Source organism: Myzus persicae, unplaced genomic scaffold (assembly GCF_001856785.1).
Source record: "Myzus persicae strain clone G006 unplaced genomic scaffold, MPER_G0061.0, whole genome shotgun sequence".
NCBI classification, from domain to species: domain Eukaryota; kingdom Metazoa; phylum Arthropoda; class Insecta; order Hemiptera; family Aphididae; genus Myzus; species Myzus persicae.
In genome coordinates, this window is record NW_019103971.1 from 70,198 (window position 1) to 88,804 (window position 18,607).

Here is an 18,607-nt window from a genome sequence, read left to right on the forward strand (position 1 = left end):
AAAAAAGAAAAGTTTATTGGTGAAAATATATTATTTATTTTAATCAATAGACATTTGATGTTAGGCAAAAAAATTATTTTAGGTACCTTATTTATACCTATTTCATTACTACGTACCTAAGTATTGTTATCATCAAATTAGTATGTATAGTATAGTTTATTTCTAATTCTAATACCTGAAAGTAGGCAGAAAATTATGGACTCTGTACAAGCAAACATTTTAAGTGTAATACCTATAAGTATTCTAAAGATCAAGACAAATCTAGGTCCGTATAAAATGGAAAAAAATGTTTGTTAATTTAATATATAATTTGATACATTTTTTGATGTTTTTTCAAACACAAGTCAAAATATTTTGAAAATTGTATGGTGAATAGAAAATGCCCACACAAATATTCAGTGAAAATTTCATGTAACTATGATCATTTAATTTTTAGATGTACTCTTGTACTCTAAAACCAAAATCGTTTTTTCTTAAAACTGGTTTTGCGTAAAAATTCCAGTTTTTCCTTAACATTTTATTTGTTTTTCCTGTCGCTTTTGAAAACTATTGGCAATCTTAATTTATGACCTCCCAAATGCACCCCCCAAAAAAAATGCTGTTGAAGAAAATCGAAGCCCTTTTACTGCCTTCAAACCGTAATGACAGACACAAAAAAAATTTTAAAATGTTAAACTAAGTAAACAACACACATCATTTTAAAATCAATTCATTCGTCGCTCCTCTCAGAATCTAAAATATTTGTTTTGCAATGATATGTTTTTTCCTGGCTTTAACATTTGGGATAGTAAAAAATAAAAATGCTGTAATTTTCGACATCTGCGTCTTTTTTGATAGAAATTCCCGGTAGTTTTTAAAAACTAAAAAAAAAATGATCCAAATCGAGAAAATTCGCAAATTATTTTTCAGTCAAACATTAATAAAAAATATGTTGTTCTACCTCAATCGAAAAAAAAATGTTCACTTGGCAGTATCGTTCGTTTTTTATGAACTTTTGATTTTAAACTTTTTACGATATCTGATATTTAGAGGTTTTTAATTATTACATTTGATTATCTTTACATGCATACAAGAATGACAGGCCGTCTCCACTTCAGAATAATTTTTAAAATCTTACACAATATCCATTACAATGACATATTCTCGATAAATACTGTACAGCATTCCGGTACCCACTTGTCCACCTTTTTTTGTATAGTTTTTTTGTTTCTCATTGAAGTAAATATATATTATATATGGTGGTGTGAGGGCAACGCCGTCACTGGTTACTTTTCATGCAATATCAGGTGGAGGCTAACCTAACTCCTCCCCCCCCCCAACACTTTATCCCTAGTTACACCACTGCCACTTACCCGATTGTCTTTAAATTTATAAAAATACTCAATAATAATTGTACTTATAGTAGATTATTAGGTATATTGTTCATACAACGTAACTGCATTATTTTTATTTTTAGATTGCGTGAACTAAAAGATATCAAAAAATGAAATGGTTACAAGATCACGAAGTAGCAATTAACTTGGCCTTATTCAAGCGATACCAATTTTATCATATATTCGACCCGAATGGCTCAAAACTATTAAGTTATGACACTTACAAGTTAACAAACGTCATGTTTATTGTGGCCGTTACAACTTACAACATATTTTCTGCAATGTGCTTTTTCACAGATACCGTAAACTCAATCGACAGTGTTGATTTATTACTAATGATATTCATATACTCCATAATTGTAATTTCATTATTGAAAATTACCGTTCTTCTATATAACGCAGATCAAATTTGGGAATTGTTCGACCTTGCGCGCCTTGATTTTTTAACAAGTAAACGGTGTCGCAAAAATATCGGGATTCTCATTAAATACCGCGATACATCGATAACGATAACTAACTTGTACCAAAATTACAGCACCATAGTATTCATCATATGGATGGTTGTCCCGTTGATATTAAACACTTTTGTGTTGGTCGAAGGCCCGAATCAGCGTTATCATAACATTTTCAACATGCAGTATCCGGTGTCCGCGAGCATTTACAATCGCTATTATTACCTATTTTATTTAATGGAAATAGCAATGGGAATATTCGTTTTAAATTATTCGATGATCATTGACAATTTCCTAATATCGTTGTGCTGGGCTATAATTGCACAATATGAAGTGATTACCACAGCGTTCGAAAATATTGGAAACGACTGCGAACTTGAAAACCTTCAAAACAGTATGTCGCTAAAGTAGTAAGATTCTTGAACTTAGTGTTGCGATACAAATATGTACTACTATAACAGTATTATATAATAGTAAATTAGTATAGGTACGTGCCTATTGTACTGTTACCCATAATTGAGTTTTCACCTACTTTTCTTAAATAGCAACCCAATTTATTTCTACAGATCCAGATGTATACTTATTATTTATTTTTTCAAATGTTTGTAATTTTTTTCTTATTACAAAATAGATAAAGTAAGTCGAAATCAGTCAAATAAAAAAAAAATTTGGTGATGCTATAAGTTTGAAAAAAATATTAAGATCGTGCACGAAATGCTTATACCAAAGCAATTAAAACATTTAAATACATATTCTAAAAATGTGTGTTTTGGTAGATTTTTACTCCTTTTCACTTCCCAAAAACCACATTTCAAAAGCTTAATACCGTTATATTCTTATTTCAATTCAAATCGTTCATAAATTAGTTAATAATTATTGTCAGTTACATTGTTAGTACTATTTGTCCATTTAATAGTTGCACACTTGCATGTATGAATGCTTGTCATAAATATAAAATAATACCATGTTTTGGAAAGGAGTATTATATACGTATACTACCTTGATGGTAATTTATATGCTCTAGACAATTAATAATAATTATACTATTTTGATTTTCAGGAAGAGAAAATAAAAGTTTTGAAGCATATGAGGATCTCAAATCAATTATAATGGATCAGGAGAAAGTGTACATGTTAGTCTTGTATCCTATTAGCTATTGTGTTATGTAAATCCTAATAAAATATAAATTTGGACACAAAAGTAATATAGTATAGATACTATACCTACCTAAAAAAATGTCTAATAGTAGTTATTTAAGTGTATCAATAGTGTCCATTGTTTCCAAGTATTGTACTAGGTATTCATTGAATTTGAAAATTAACTTTTAGATAGATATTTAAATTTAAAATATGAAAAAAGTCCAACAATTAGAGATATCAGATACTTACCTTTTAAAACAACAATGTTCAAATAAATTATAATTTTTTTTTTTTTTCAGAAAATTGAAATCATTCTATCATGTGGTGTGGATTATAGTTATATTTCTGATTATTATAGATTCAGTTTTATTAATAATATTGACATATTCATTTGTTATGGTAATGTTTAATGTACTAAAATAATTTGTATTTATATTTGAAACTAAGGACTGAGAACCTAAGGTTATATTAGAAGGAAACGCCGAACCCATATATTATGTTGTCTCTGCCTTACAAACTTACAACAATGCAAATGTATAAACTATTTTTACTAATTATGATATACGAGAGAGGAAAAATAGTGCATCAGTTGAACCGTTATAATATACGTTTTTCTGAAGTCAGCATCAATTCTTCTATCCCTCATCTAACCTAACTAACGTATGGTAGTTGTAGATTGTAGATATAAGATAGAGTGGTAAATATTCAAAGATCGTGCACCTGCAAAGAAAAAGAAATTTATTTGAAGTTAAACTCACTCTAAAATTTATGAGTCACTGCAGTGATAGTAAAAGGGCTCCATAGAATGTTTCTTACGCTAAATTAAGATTTGAGGGTCGAACAATAGAGAACAATTCCCAAATTCTTGAGTTGAGAAGAAAGCTTTGACTCCTATGATTTCCACAACACCTTTGACTCTTTACAAGTTACAATTAATATAGAAAACATATTAGTGGTAATTAAAGTCAGTAGTTTTGAGAACACCAATAGGAACCTGTTATTTTGACATTATATTATTATATGCTTACCTGCTGCCTTATTTAACCAAATCGTAATTCGATATAGATAGACAGTGAATTATGAATTATGAAAAACCATTGCTATTTTTACTCAAACAATTCCAAGATTTAGCTTTGTCTTTCTTTTTTTTTTTTTATTTATGGCGAATTAAGTCGTATAGATGAGTATAGACGCAGTCTCTTATTTTATCATCTAGGTACCTACCTAATATGTATATATCTCTTCGTTTCTACAGTTCCGTATTTTTACTTTCTAATCATGCAAGTGCCAAGTTGAATATTTTTTTGAAAAGACTTATAAATATTTTGAGGAGCTTAGTACTACCAACTAATTACTTCCCTATTCACATCATTTGAAACCCCTTTGCACACTTGTGGAGGGCTGTAAAATATCTTAAGCTCAGCTTCCGAAATTAATTTCACATTTAAGTAGGTATAGTAATAATAAAACAATAAATGTATGATACTCTTGTAATTTTGTAATTTTGTCCTTATATAGGTAGGTACTAGGTGTTGTATAATATGTGTGCTATTTAATTGTTATGGTATTGACTCTTAATGATAGGGTACGATCGATAAATTACGATGATTTCTTATAAATTCCTATAAGTATATGCCTACCTACTAACCATAATTATAGTTACGTCAATAGAATGAAAATACGATTTTTAATAAATATTTGACCATTTATAGGCACCTAATTGTCCTGATTGTAGTGTGTTTACAGCCGTGGACCGTGGCACATCGGTCCATACTTATACTGCGAGTAACTATCGTTAATGGCAAATAAAGTGGGTCAGTGGGAAACTCGTCACCACATTGAGTGAATGTTTTTACTAATTGTTTGTTAATTATTTGTATAATTTGTATGGCTATTTAATTTAAAACTAATCTCAATTTCGTTTGTAATAATTAAGCGAAAACATAGGTATAAATAATAAAATACGTGTAATTCATAGGTATAAATGTATTATGTATAGGATTTGTATATATTATAAGTATTATCCACCATCATATATTATTATGATGATTAATGAATATACTAATTTCATTCTGTTGATAGATTTGTTCGTCAGCAGAATCATTTTCTATTTTCAACATACTTAAGATATCAACAGCATTTTTTGTTTTTGTAATTCAATTGTACTTATACTGTTATTTATTTGACGTTCTAAATGATAAAGTAAAACATATTACAATTACCTTTTTAGATTAGTAGGAGTTTTTTTAAATATTAATTTTGTGTTTAAATGCAGAAAGAATCCGTCAACTTTGGAATATATTCTTGTGATTGGACGAAGATGGATATAAAATTTAAAAAGTTATTGTTATTAACCATGAAGTTGAATAATGCTGATAAATTAAAGATAAAAGCTACACCGAATAAAATCGTTAACTTACAACTATTTTCTAGCGTAATCATTTTATACAATTATATTTACATAAAAACATATTACATCAAAATATTAATAGACACATTGTTATACATTACATCTGGTACTAATATCAATTTAATTTCAGGTGATGACCACAACCTTCAACATTGTCACGGTCATGCTCAAAACAATGAAAGGGAAAAATTAATTTTAGTACTAATGTAATATGTATAATCTACAATCGTCTATGCGCATAGGCACGTCATCTTATATCACGACACTATGCCATCTGAGAGAAGAAGAATAATTGTTACCTTAATGTTTATCTTCAACATACGAAAAATGTTTTATAGGTATACCTACCCACGCCTCAATGCCGCTTTTTTATTTTCGAATTCAATGACTTAGGATTGGCTTGAAGAGTGTACATTTTAAAATAACAATAACAACTATGTATAACTGCACGTCCATACTGGCTTAAAGTGAGATGAGTGTCACTCTGCTTTATTACGTAAATAAATTATTTAAATATTTGATACTCATTACGTTTTACTATTTTTTCTTCCAACACCAAAAGCACTAAATTTGGGTTATAATAAATTAATAAGTAGGTTTATTAAATATCACTTTACAAATTTTATCGTGGGTAATTTCCATACACATCAATAGTGAAACTGCTTACTGCAGACAACTTGCTATAAAATATATGATGACATAACAAAAAATAATCCGATTTGATTCTTGATTCAAATTGAACACGTCTTGATTATCTACTGGCCTACTGGCTACTACACTACTACAGTGATCTAATTGACGTCGAAGTAATATACTGTGTTCGCTGGAAACACTTATACAACTTACCTACTTGTACAATGGTATATAGGTAGATACAACAGATTATGATAGTTCCTGATTTTTGTTGTTAACTTCTAACGATTTCTGAACTAGTGACAAATGTGCTCAAGATACGATATTAATGATTGACTGAAAAATAATATTTTGCTGGTGTTGGCTTGGCGTGGCACGATTACTGCAATCAGTCACTCAGCGTTACTGAGAGTACGCGCGGTCCGCTACAACTAGTTCCGAGATGGGTGACCACCGAGGTTCTTAGTGATGAAAACCTAGCCACAAATACACGAAATGGCCTAACGCCTAACCAACCGTACCAATTCCACAAACGTAACCTCTGAAATGGTTATTGGCCAGAGTTCAATAGTTGAGAGGCTCACGACCAATAAAAAAAAGTATTTTGTGGCAACCAATCTAACAAAACTTGAAACTGTGGTAGCAGTGCAGCACTGCTTCATTTTGGTTTAGAAGAATTAAAAACAATTATTTCAAAAGAAGTTTATCCTAATATTCATTCCTTACTTAAAGTAGCCCTGATACTACCTATCAGTTCTGCATCGTGTGAACGATCTTTCTCAGCCATCATGCGTCGAATCAAAAACTGGACTAGAACATCTATGACACAAGATCGTTTCGGTAATCTTCCTATATTGCACATCGAGAGAGATATTGTTAATAATCTTAACCTCGATATTATACTAGACAAATACTCAGAGAAAGACCGCCGTCGTATAGATTTAACATTATAATAAAAAATATGAATAAAGCATATTATATACCACGTACAAAATATAATAACATATAAATTGATATAATATATTCTTATTAGTAAAAAAATTAAAAATTAAATTAAAAAAATTACTTTTAAGGGACTTTTTATGCTGCACCCACACCAAGTATGACATTTTTTGCTTCTGTTTTTAAAAACAATTTGTACTTTCCTGTGTAGACCCAGAATTATAGTTTTTGTTTTGTTTTAGTGGTTAATATAGGCGAACATACAGGTAAATAATGGTGTTAGGTCCCATTGAGCCACAAAAAAACCTGAAGCTTAAGCACCCCCTAGTTCAAATGTCTAGTTGCGCTAATGTGCAGCAGATAGACAAATGTACGGGGGCCTGCTGGATCAGTTTTTTGTTATGTCGTGACCATAATATTATGTAGGATTGGGCCGGAAAAAGTTGGCTACAGAGGTAATAAGTTGACAAATATCAAATAAAAGTTATAAAATAAGTACTCGAGGGCCAAAAGTCAAGGAGCAGCAACTTCGCCTATGCGTCAATCGTATAGACCATCGTCACAAGTAAAACCAAAATGTTATGGTCTAAATCCCACTACGCGTTGTCGATATAAAACAAGTATGTATAATACATTTGTATATTAGTTTCATTCATAGACATCGTGGGCTCGTGGCGTATACCTACTACTAGACAAGCATTGTATGTATGGAAAGCGTAACAACATAGAAGGCGCTTTTTGATTACTCGAAACTCGTCTGCGCAAAAGTCAGGGATAGTAGGGTAAGGTAAATCGCATGTATGGATTATTGTATTTTTTCTTGAAGACAGCCGACATCACTGCGAGATGTTGTTACGCCGCTCGTAATTCTGCTGTTATAGGTACATAGTTCTTGTCTAGCAGTACCTATATTAGTATATAAGGTCTATGGTTTTGTGTAGCATTACCTACATATAAATGAATCAAAAATATATAGGACAAGGTAAATAAATAATAGTATATATCCATCGGTATTTAGTGGCTGGATAAATAATGAAACGTGCTAAACAATAATATAGGTGGGTTCATAATCGTTATTTTTGATACAGAGTATTTCGGGCGAATACCGATAATTGGTAGGTACATCAAAACATCGTAACATTATTTGTATTATAACTTATTTCCTGGAGAATTTGACAAATTGAAATACAAACAAAATAATAATCATGTTATGTGATAGACGATAGTGAATGGAGCATTGCCAAAAATAAGAATAAATTAAAATCCAACAATTCATTTTTGAAATGTTGACATAGGTACCTACCACATTATTTTTTTATGTTAAATTTTTAATTTTCAACTATAATTAATATTAGTTAAGACTTTATGAGTTAATGACTTATTTTTAAAATAACATTTCTAATTTGTATACCTACTATTTTTATTCAAATATAGGTAATTGTATTGAAATTATAAATTTTAACTACCTATTTATTTGATCATCTTTTAATTACCATATTTTTTGACATATCATTGCACAATTCAAAAAAATATATTTCTAAATTTTCTATTGCACATAAATTCTAGACCCAGGCATAACTATGACTCATAATTTTAAGTATCATCACAAATGACATGGAGTGTTCAAAATATGCCTATCTCTTCCACACTGGATGAGAATTATCTGCCGATGCCTGTTACAGTTCTCCATTTTTGATTGGTTAATATTTTCTTATAATAAAATATTAAAATAACTGAAAAATAACTATAGGAGAACTACAATAGAAACGGAACAAAGAAATATTTGAGCAGGGTGTGCATATCAAAAGACTATGATGATACCTATCTATTTAGCTGTGGTTATAATAGTAGTAATTTAATCATTGGAATATATTGAGGGTGAGTCCAATTATACAATAAGCATGCACAACATTCATAATTCTTATACTCATAGACCGGCCTATAATAATAATAATATTATGCTTTGTGAGAGGTTTTGATTAAGTGACTGAGTAACCAATGTATAAATACAGCTATATTCAAAAACAATAATTATAGTATATACCACCATTATGGATTCGATTTTAATTCACAGGGCGGGTCTATGAGCCTTAGACAATATTAAAATGTTGCTATAAAATTTTAAGCAACATAATAATGATCTGGATTCTTGGTCCTAGAATATAATTGTGACATATTCTGTTCAAAAATGAAAATAATAAGGTCCTAAGATATAATAGATACCATGAGTAAATAGTTATAAATCATTTAGCCGTTATACATACCAATTTCAGATTTAACTAATTTATGTAACATATCTGAAAAGAAATCAAAACCAGGGTGTCCTTTGCATAACGACACTGATCTAGAATCTAGATTGACGTACATTTTTAGCAAAACTAGTATTATGAAAAGAGAATAGAGATAAAGGAATGTGTGGAATATCAAGGATTATAGAGAAGGACGTTGTATATATAATTTATGGGGCTGTTAATGAGATTATAAACAATTAATGATATATATCCTGTTGATATAACTTATAACTGAAATAAATTTAAAATTTAAATAAAATAAAATTGTTATCATTAAATAATTAATTTTTTATCATTATTCCATGATTTTATAATTTTGCTCAAAAACATAAATAACAAATATTAGTTAACTTAGATTTATCAACATTACGTGTATGACAAACGTATGCAATTTGAAAATTGATGTTAATACACATTAATTAACAAGTCCAATTTCCTTTTCCCAATCATTTTGTGTATACATCATATCTTTCAATAAAGTCTGACCATTAATTTTGTCAGCTTTGTTGTCTGCTACAATGTCAACATTGTCTAAAAATACAATCAAAAAAAAATTAAAATATGTATAGGTAACATTTAAACTAGAAACACACTATATTTTATCACTTACCCAATAATGCTGGCTTTAACATATATAATGATTTAGTGAACTCTGGTAAATTATATCTTGCCACATTCGATAAAGCTTTCACTAAATGATATGGTATTTTACGTTGGCACAAGAATTCTGGTAATAAAGTCAGCCAGCTACTAAATTCTTCAACTCTGAAAAAAATGAAAAGTATAACAATGCATTTAATGAATAAATTAGGTTAGGAAACTAGATAAATAATAAAACGTCATAACTTACTCTTCAGCTATTTTTAAATGTGTCTTTGATGTGATTGAACACAAGTAATTAAACACTAACTTAGTTTTCTCTTGACGATGACGACTATCAGTTGTAACCATTTCATTGTGAATAACAACTAATTTTTCTATGACAGAATTCAAATCAAAGGAGTCCTTTGGTTTAATTAAATCATTGTTGTCAGATACAGTTTCTAAACAATGCATTAGCACAACAAAAGATTGGTGATCAATTGACTTGTATGAATTTAATGAATCTGAAAATATAAATAATTGTTAAAATTTAATTAATGAAAATAAAAAATTTAAAAATGTTTGAAATTATAATTTTTTGCTTACTGTTAATATATAAAGATATGATTTTGACTGGTACAGGTAATATTTTATATTTACTGAGTAAAAAATATATAAGGCACAGATCTATATTTTGTTTGGAACACTTTATGTCAGATTGTACCATACTGTCTCCAAATAAATCCAAAACTACATCTGTGTCGGTCTTGTGTTTTTTGGCTTTATCTGGAGTACGGCCACCACTATTGAGTGTAATATAGGGAAAACCATTTGATATAAATGTTTGACAAATCTTAGGGCCATAATTGATGCTGAACCAAGTCATCTGAATATGCAATATTACATAAATTATTACAACATTGGTGTGAGTATATTCAAACAGTTGTTTAATAATTACAAATAAATAAATACACACAAATGAAATAAATAAAGGAATAATGTCGAACTAAAATAGTATATGCTGATGGTTCTAAAAAAAAAAAAGGTATAATAAATAAGGTATTGTGATCATAGGTCATTTTTCAGTATTGATTATATCACAATTGGCAAGAAAGTCACAGATGAATGGCGCTTTATAGGCCATTTCACAGATTGTTCATAGAAGATTTTATAGTGGCTACATATAATTTGACTGAAAACCCAGCATTCACATTTTCCTGAATATTTCAGTTTCCAATTTTTGTGGGATGCAACACATCTTCTATGATCAGACTGAAATAAATTTTAAGTTGCCCATTCTACCCAGGTTAAATTGAAAATGAGTCATACCAGATGTTTGAGTTTGATTTTTATTTATTATATTTTAGTTTTTCCATTTGGATTTCCACATTTTATTCTAGATATTTACCTCTTTAGTAGTTCATATCATAAAACTTTAAAAGTAAATCTAACATCATAAAAGATAAAAAAAAATATAGAAATAATTAGTAAATAAATGTATATTATGTCAAAACTTCAAAAGAATTAATAATTATGATGAACAATCTGTAAAATTTAAGGCGAATTTTATCAAATTGATATGAAATATGCTTCATGTCAAAAAATATACACTTCATAGACATGAACTGTTTAGCTAAATCACAATCTTTAATACACATGGTATTTATTACTTAAAAAAAAATTGTTTATATTGATATTGACTAAAGTAAATTATTTGTAAATGAATTTTTTCCGTAGTAAAGGGGTGAAACTTAAGTTATATTCTTGAACTGTGCAAACTCAAACTTAATTATTATTTGAAAATTTAAACTTTTAAAAATTAAACCAGAAAAAATTTTAAAATTAATTTAATGCATATCAACTATTAAGCAACATTAATATATTTTGAAAAATGTCACAAAAATTAACATATATTAAAAACTCATATAATTGGTACTTCATTTTTTGTAGAATATAATACATACCATTTCTGATGGATTATCAGAATTTTGAAAAATTTTCCATAACAACAGAATAATATCCAATATACATTTTAATATTGATGCCGTTTGTAATGAAATTTCTGAACTGTTTTTATTTTCTCGTTTGCTGGGAGCAACTTCAATGAAAGTATCAATTAAAAGAGGCATCAATGATGCTGTATAATTCTAAAATTAAAAAATATATTTTAATACAACTTTTAAATAGTATTGAAAAAGTAAAAAAAAATTTTTGTCTGCTAAATATATTGAATAATAGAAACTAATAATAAATATTTAGTTATTAGTTAATCAATATTGATGTTAATGCAATGTAATATTTGAACCTTTTTGATTGATTTTGAAAATATGATAAAACAATTTATTTTACTAACTTGTATTTCTGTTGTTGAAGAATTATTTTCAGCCTTTTGAAAAATATTAAAATCCAAAGGACCAGTTTTCAAACTAATGGAATTGTACAATGGAACATGCAAACGACATGAATCTTTCCAATTCACTGTCCTATTTAGATCTGAAGAATCTAAAAAAATAAATTAATCAACAATTACGTTTATTTAACTTGGATCGAAAAATTAATTAGACAGTAAAATATTTTCTTCAACATACTTTCCACAGTAATATAATATATTATTTATGAATAAACCTACGTTGACAGTTTAATATTTTACCATATAACAAATATTGGTATTCGTTTAGTATGTGACCTACCGGTCGCGTGACCTACCGTATAGGGTGAACGTTTTGTATGCGTGACCTACCGGTCCGGTAATTAATTTAAAAACATACAAATTAAAAATTATATAACTAGACGTTATTTTATTATTACAGATAACGGATTATATTCAATATCAGTCAAAATATATTATTATTACAAATTACGGATTATATTTAATATCAGTCAAAATTAATTTAAAAATAATTACAATTAAAAATTATATAATTAGGTTATTTCACTATTACAGAATATCAATATAAAAAAAAAAATGCATAAAATTAAATTATGTTTGGCAATACACTTTTTGTACATCGCTTAAAAATTTTAAAAAAAATTGTATCTTGCCTGTTGATAGATCGATACCATGCCTCAATTAAATGACGTGGCAACATTTCAGCTGATGTTCCATGCATTTTTCGAAGGATTTTAGTTTTTAATACTCCCCATGAACATTCAATTGCTTGTGTGTGAGCTCCAGTAGTTGGATCAACAAAATTTTTTGAATGGTTTACTGTTCTATGATCATAGCCTATATTTTTTAAACAAGAATATGCTCTCCATTCATCTGACATTATAATAGAACCAGGTAATATTTCTTTTTCGATAATCGGAATTAAAGTTTCTCTATCACGTTTTTCTACAACAAAAAATCTTCGTTCCAAATTATTTCCGATTTTACTACATAATCCGAATACCCAGGGTCCTTCTAGTCGACGACCATAATTTCTGTTTGATGTAGGTGAATTAGCTAGGTTTATTTGATTTTCTTGATCACTGTCAGAATGGAAGTCTGCTGAGTTATCTTGTACTTGTTCATGACGCAGATCACCTAGCAGCAGTCTTCCTCGGTTATACTTTCTTCTTCCTCTCAATAACGATTCATCAATTTGTACCACTATATTTTGTCCTCCCATCTTTTCACGTTTTTCAAATAATGAACAACACACGTCTCTACACAAATTAAACCAGTCAACAATGGTTGCATTTGAACGGCCCGTCAAATCAGAAACAGTTTTTATGGGTAAATCTTGTGACCAATAATAAATAAGTTCTAGTATTTGGCCCAAACTGAGATTAGAATTGCATCGTGCATTAAGATCAGTGTATGTAAAAAATCCATTTGTTGATCGAATTGATTTATATGTCTGACATCCTTTTGTGATACATCGTATAGTGCTGATCTCTCGAATTTCACCCGTAGCCAATCTTTTTTTCCTCATGTACATCTTTGTTTCACCATGACATTTATGGCATAAATTAGTTTCGTTATTTTGCGGTAATAGTTTATTATTTTGTAAAAATTCTAATACTGTTTTTTCAGAAGAAATAATCGCATACAATTCGACTGCCAACATTTTAAAGTTTTAAACACGCGATATCGGATTGACGACAGAACAGGTACTGACAATATTGTCGATAATGTTAAAATGACAAAATATCTATTGGTAAAAACCAGTAAATATAATATAATATAACTATAAAGATAAGCAAGCATAGATTGTCTATATCTATAATATAGATAATCGTCTAGGTAGGTCACACACTAAACCCAGTAATACAGGTAGGTCACATACTAAATTCGATTTTCATCCGGTAGGTCACATACTAAACGAATACCCAAATATTTATAAAATTAGTAAAGCTTTAAATTTTTTTTTATGATTTTTTGATATTTTCATTTTCAAGCTAAACATGTATGTGATACCACAAATAAATAATGATCATATCTCGATTTAAAATGTAAATATTGAATAAAAGCCAACACTTAAGTACAGATAATTTTCTTACCCAAAAGTTTGATGATTCACTCTAATATCAAAACTAACAGTACACTATTGAAACTAGTAAAAGAGCATTTGCTATGTCTTACAAGTGTGTAACATAACCAATTTATGCTCAGTAGATCATGTTTAACTTTGTTTGCTTCACACAAAGAGTGAATCGATCTATTATGAAACTTGGTGGTAAGAACATTATCTTTGTTTGTATGTGAGTTTTTTCCATTAGTTAAATTATGCAGTAAGTTTGAATATATAATATAGCATAAACTAAAAATTGTCACAACTCATTTAAAAACTGAACTATTGAAAAAACACACAAATAATGTTCTTACCATCAAGTTTCATAAAAGGTATTTTATGTTTTGAAAATGTAAAGATATGCATAGTTACTTTCAGATCCTAACGAAGTGTTTTTGACAATTGCACTCAACAATGAACGTAGACTATTTAATACTTTTAATCTCCAAACACTTGTAGTTGTATGTTCATTGATTTGCACAGTGAGTTTCCGAGAGGTTGTATCACTTAGTTTTGAAGATATTAAATCTAAAAAACCCGGCAACACTACAGTCTAAATTATATAAAGGAAACATTTGGTCTAGTCAATTTGTTTGTATGATTAAAACAGTAAATGTATGTAATACCTGACAATGAATTGCTGTAAGCTTAGGATTTTTAGTTATAAGAACGTCCAACACATTAAGAGACGTCTCTCTTACAGCTGAGTTTATGTGACTCATTGCACAAGCTAAATATCTAATGACAATTTCAAAAGTAGGAGCAATCTGCTTTTCTTCTACAGCTGTTAATATTGACGATAATAACTTAACAGCTAATTGGCGAATGTCCGCCTCACCATCTAGTGTCAAACGTGAAGCTGCTTCTAGGAACGACGACAAGTGAACAGCCATAGTTTGCGGAGGATAAGAAGCTACTAAGTCTATAAGACCTTCGAGTCCAGACTGCCTTTGAAACATGTTATGATGACCTAATCTCGACAGCAATTCCTTCAAAAACATAGAGCAAAAGGGTGATAATGATTCAAGTTGTACTAATTAAAGTAATGAGTAAGTACCTTGATGTTTAAGTTTCCCTTGGAAAGTATCTCGTGCTCGCCACGTTCTTTGAGTTGGCCATGCAATACGATCTTGCGTACTTTGAAAGTTGTATCCGTCACGTTTTGTCCTTTGGGCAGCAGTGTCTTATGCGCAACTTTCAAATGGACTTTGGCCTTTTCTTTTTTTACAAACTTTCTTTTTCCAGACTTGACCATTGTGAGTTTTTGTTGTGACTCACTATAATATAAACTAAATCAAATGCGATTTATGCGAAACCGAATACGAGTATACGACATGTGTACAAAATTATTGTCCGACAATAACAACCCTATGCAGCGGCGAGTGATAACTGATGAGTATTAAGTGATAACAGATCGTGGTGCGGCCACGAGGCTGTACAGTGCGAGCCGCGTTCGAAATTCGAATAGAAATGCATAACTTTTGGACACCAGCTTGTTGCAGTGTCGCCAACAGTGTCCCAAGAGCCGACAACGTCACATCGATCGGCGGAAACAGAGTGCGATCCGGCAACGTCGAGGCCAAGTGTGCGAGAGAGTGAGCGGGTTGAATGAGCGAGACAGACACAGACTACAGAGACCATAACGCTTATTATGGTAATTTACTATTATTATTATTATTTTATATTATTTCGCAGTGCACACATGGGCACATGGCTTAATATTTAGCGACGATTGAGCTTTAGGCAGGGCACAGTGGCACACTACGCACAGTCGTTGCACCGTGCAAAAAGGTAAATTGCTCTATTGCCATTAAATCTACAATCATTCGTGTAGAGTAAAGGGCCCGATGTATTGGGCCCTAATTTAAGTCACTCCTCAATATGGATCAATCAAGCCGGTTGCGGAGATGTCAATCCCGCCGTAGAAGAACTGCAGAAGTGAAGCCGAAAATGCGTGTGGCACAGGGTGAGGGTGTGCCATGTGTGCATGCATGCATGCGTGCGTAATTTTCGGACCACCCAATGTCTGTGGGATTGAATGTCGATTTGAGTGGCGGCTCGTGCGACGGTGCGACCGCACTCCCCGAGTACATTTTTAAAATAAAATTATATTCGTAATTATAATTCTAATAGTAGACTGAATGGGAATCACGATGGTCCATATGACTATATTTCTTCCGAAATAATTTTAAAGGTTCAGAATTGTATTGGAAAATATTAATATTTGAAAAAAACTATCTTCTCAATCCGGTAATTATTCAAATGCGAAAAGAATAATCTAAAAATATTATACGAAGGCTGGAGCGTCTAACGTGTATACTGTACGGTGCAGCAGTCCGCGTCGCACATAAATGTGTGTTATACACTTATACGGGTTATATTATTATTATATTGAAATGAGCCGCGGCGGGACTATTATTATTATTATTATAGTGACGACAATTCTCGTTGCACATTTTCGGCGGCTGTTGTACACACAGTGCGACGAGCATCCGTTCAATTTGTGGACTGCAACGGTGCGGGCTGCGAGTCGTGGCGGCGCGGTAAGACTATTTAGATTTTAGGCTGTATTATTATTGTGCGATAATTCTCGTACATTTTAGGCGGCGCGCGATCTGCGGTTTTGTATTTTTAACGCGACGAGTTCGATGTTTACGTCTAATAATAGCTAAAGGAGATATTACTGATATTATTCACATCATACTATTTTGATTATTAAAAATAATTTTATCGCACGCACACATCAAACTACGACGGTCAGCGGTTATTGTGTAGACGTAATCCCGCCACATCGCCGCCAAGCACACTCTTTGTTCCGAAAAAAATACACACCTACTTGAATATGGTCGACCCGAATGGTATTTACCTATATAATATGCACGTACAGTGTATGCGGTTACAACCATTGACCTATTTATAATAATAAATAATAATGACAATGGTTGTAACGGAAAGGCAGATACCTACTTCTTTACCCATCGAAATATCGAATAGTATACGAGTACTTACCGACGCTACTCATCCTGCAACGACCTACACGTAGAATAATTGATCTGTTCGACTGTTCAGGGGTATACATGGGTCATAAGCGAATATAAATACAAGCATAGGTGATAAGCTGGAATATATATAGGTATGATGATGGGGACAGAATCCACCACCTCTCAACCCCTGTGCGGCTGTGCCTCGAAATTCGCCAGATGTACCTACAGTGTAATTTTTGTGTTATCCATGTGAGTTGTGCATTAAATATAATGACATGGTAATTAATTTTACGTTTGGTATATAATAGGTATAAATGTATGATACTATAAAATATGCAGGTTAAGAGTACCTTATACCTATGTGGACTGCTGTACCTGCACTGCTGTACCTATCTACACGTCATGTTTATTTGATTTCCATAGACTATAAGACCTAGTGTGCCATCAAGTAAAAAATGGTGAATGCGGAAGCCCTGTAGCGCATTACATTTTATGCCAATGATAATTCGTGTATTAATTGTAATTTACGAAAAAAAGTATTTATTTTATATAACAAAAATAGATAAAGCCGTAAAAGTAATGCGGAATATATGAGTACCTATATAATGTATTGTTATGTAAACATATAGGTACGGTTTATCTTTTTAAATTTAATTTATATATAATTATCGAAGAGTATATATGTTTACTTAACTAATTAATAGGTTTATATAGGTGTATGTAGGTATAGCGATACACAAAAGCGATCATTAATTACTTCATGTCTATATATATAACTATTAAATAGGTACTATATATATGGAATGTTCACATATTATGGCTGATGAGTTTAATATAGCTGATTGCTGTTGCCCGTTTTAACCACGGTGATCTATATACAGCGGTGAGTGGTGACTGTATATAGAGGTATAAATTCAAAATTGCGTCCGGCTCCAGCGTGTAAGGACCTGCAGTATAGAGTGTAGACACTTAAGCGATTGTTTGTGCTTATTCGAACAGTTTATTATAATTTATCAGGCATATAAGCGAACTCCGCGAGCTCGTGCATGCGTGTATAATTTCTTACTAAATGGTTTCATTTTTTTTTCGAATGAGGTTGTGCGTTCTTCAGCAGCGGCATCCAATGCTTCTTCATATTTCTCATCAGATTCAGAGGCTTGAGTTTTCTGTTTTTTCCGTGATTGAAGCTTAGATCGACCAATCGATGCTTTTCGTATTTGCAAGGCAAATAAAAACTGTTTTATAATTTTAACTTTTTTGACTGCAGAATTGAATGATAAATTAATTGCAAAAGTATTTTTTTAA

The 18,607-nt window shown here is 30.7% G+C and overlaps 2 protein-coding genes across 2 annotated transcripts; one reads left to right on the forward strand and one right to left on the reverse strand.

Annotated features, from left to right (window-relative positions):
• The first annotated feature begins 1,466 nt into the window (after nucleotides 1-1,466).
• On the forward strand, nucleotides 1,467-6,913 carry LOC111037054. Its single transcript, XM_022319414.1, has 6 exons — nucleotides 1,467-2,219; nucleotides 2,885-2,957; nucleotides 3,264-3,363; nucleotides 5,047-5,166; nucleotides 5,240-5,398; nucleotides 5,505-6,913. Exons 1-6 carry the CDS (start codon nucleotides 1,484-1,486, stop codon nucleotides 5,565-5,567), a joined length of 1,251 nt encoding a protein of 416 aa, XP_022175106.1. The 5' UTR covers nucleotides 1,467-1,483; the 3' UTR covers nucleotides 5,568-6,913.
• A 2,600-nt stretch (nucleotides 6,914-9,513) lies between these two features.
• Nucleotides 9,514-15,725, reverse strand: LOC111037055 (testis-expressed protein 10). The gene is made up of 9 exons (XM_022319415.1): nucleotides 15,376-15,725; nucleotides 14,945-15,307; nucleotides 14,691-14,871; nucleotides 12,176-12,324; nucleotides 11,787-11,969; nucleotides 10,429-10,708; nucleotides 10,091-10,346; nucleotides 9,851-10,005; nucleotides 9,514-9,771 (listed from the first exon to the last, which is right to left on the reverse strand). The coding sequence occupies exons 1-9, from the start codon at nucleotides 15,571-15,573 to the stop codon at nucleotides 9,656-9,658; spliced, it is 1,881 nt and encodes a 626-aa protein (XP_022175107.1). The 5' UTR covers nucleotides 15,574-15,725; the 3' UTR covers nucleotides 9,514-9,655.
• Between the last annotated feature and the right edge of the window lie 2,882 nt (nucleotides 15,726-18,607).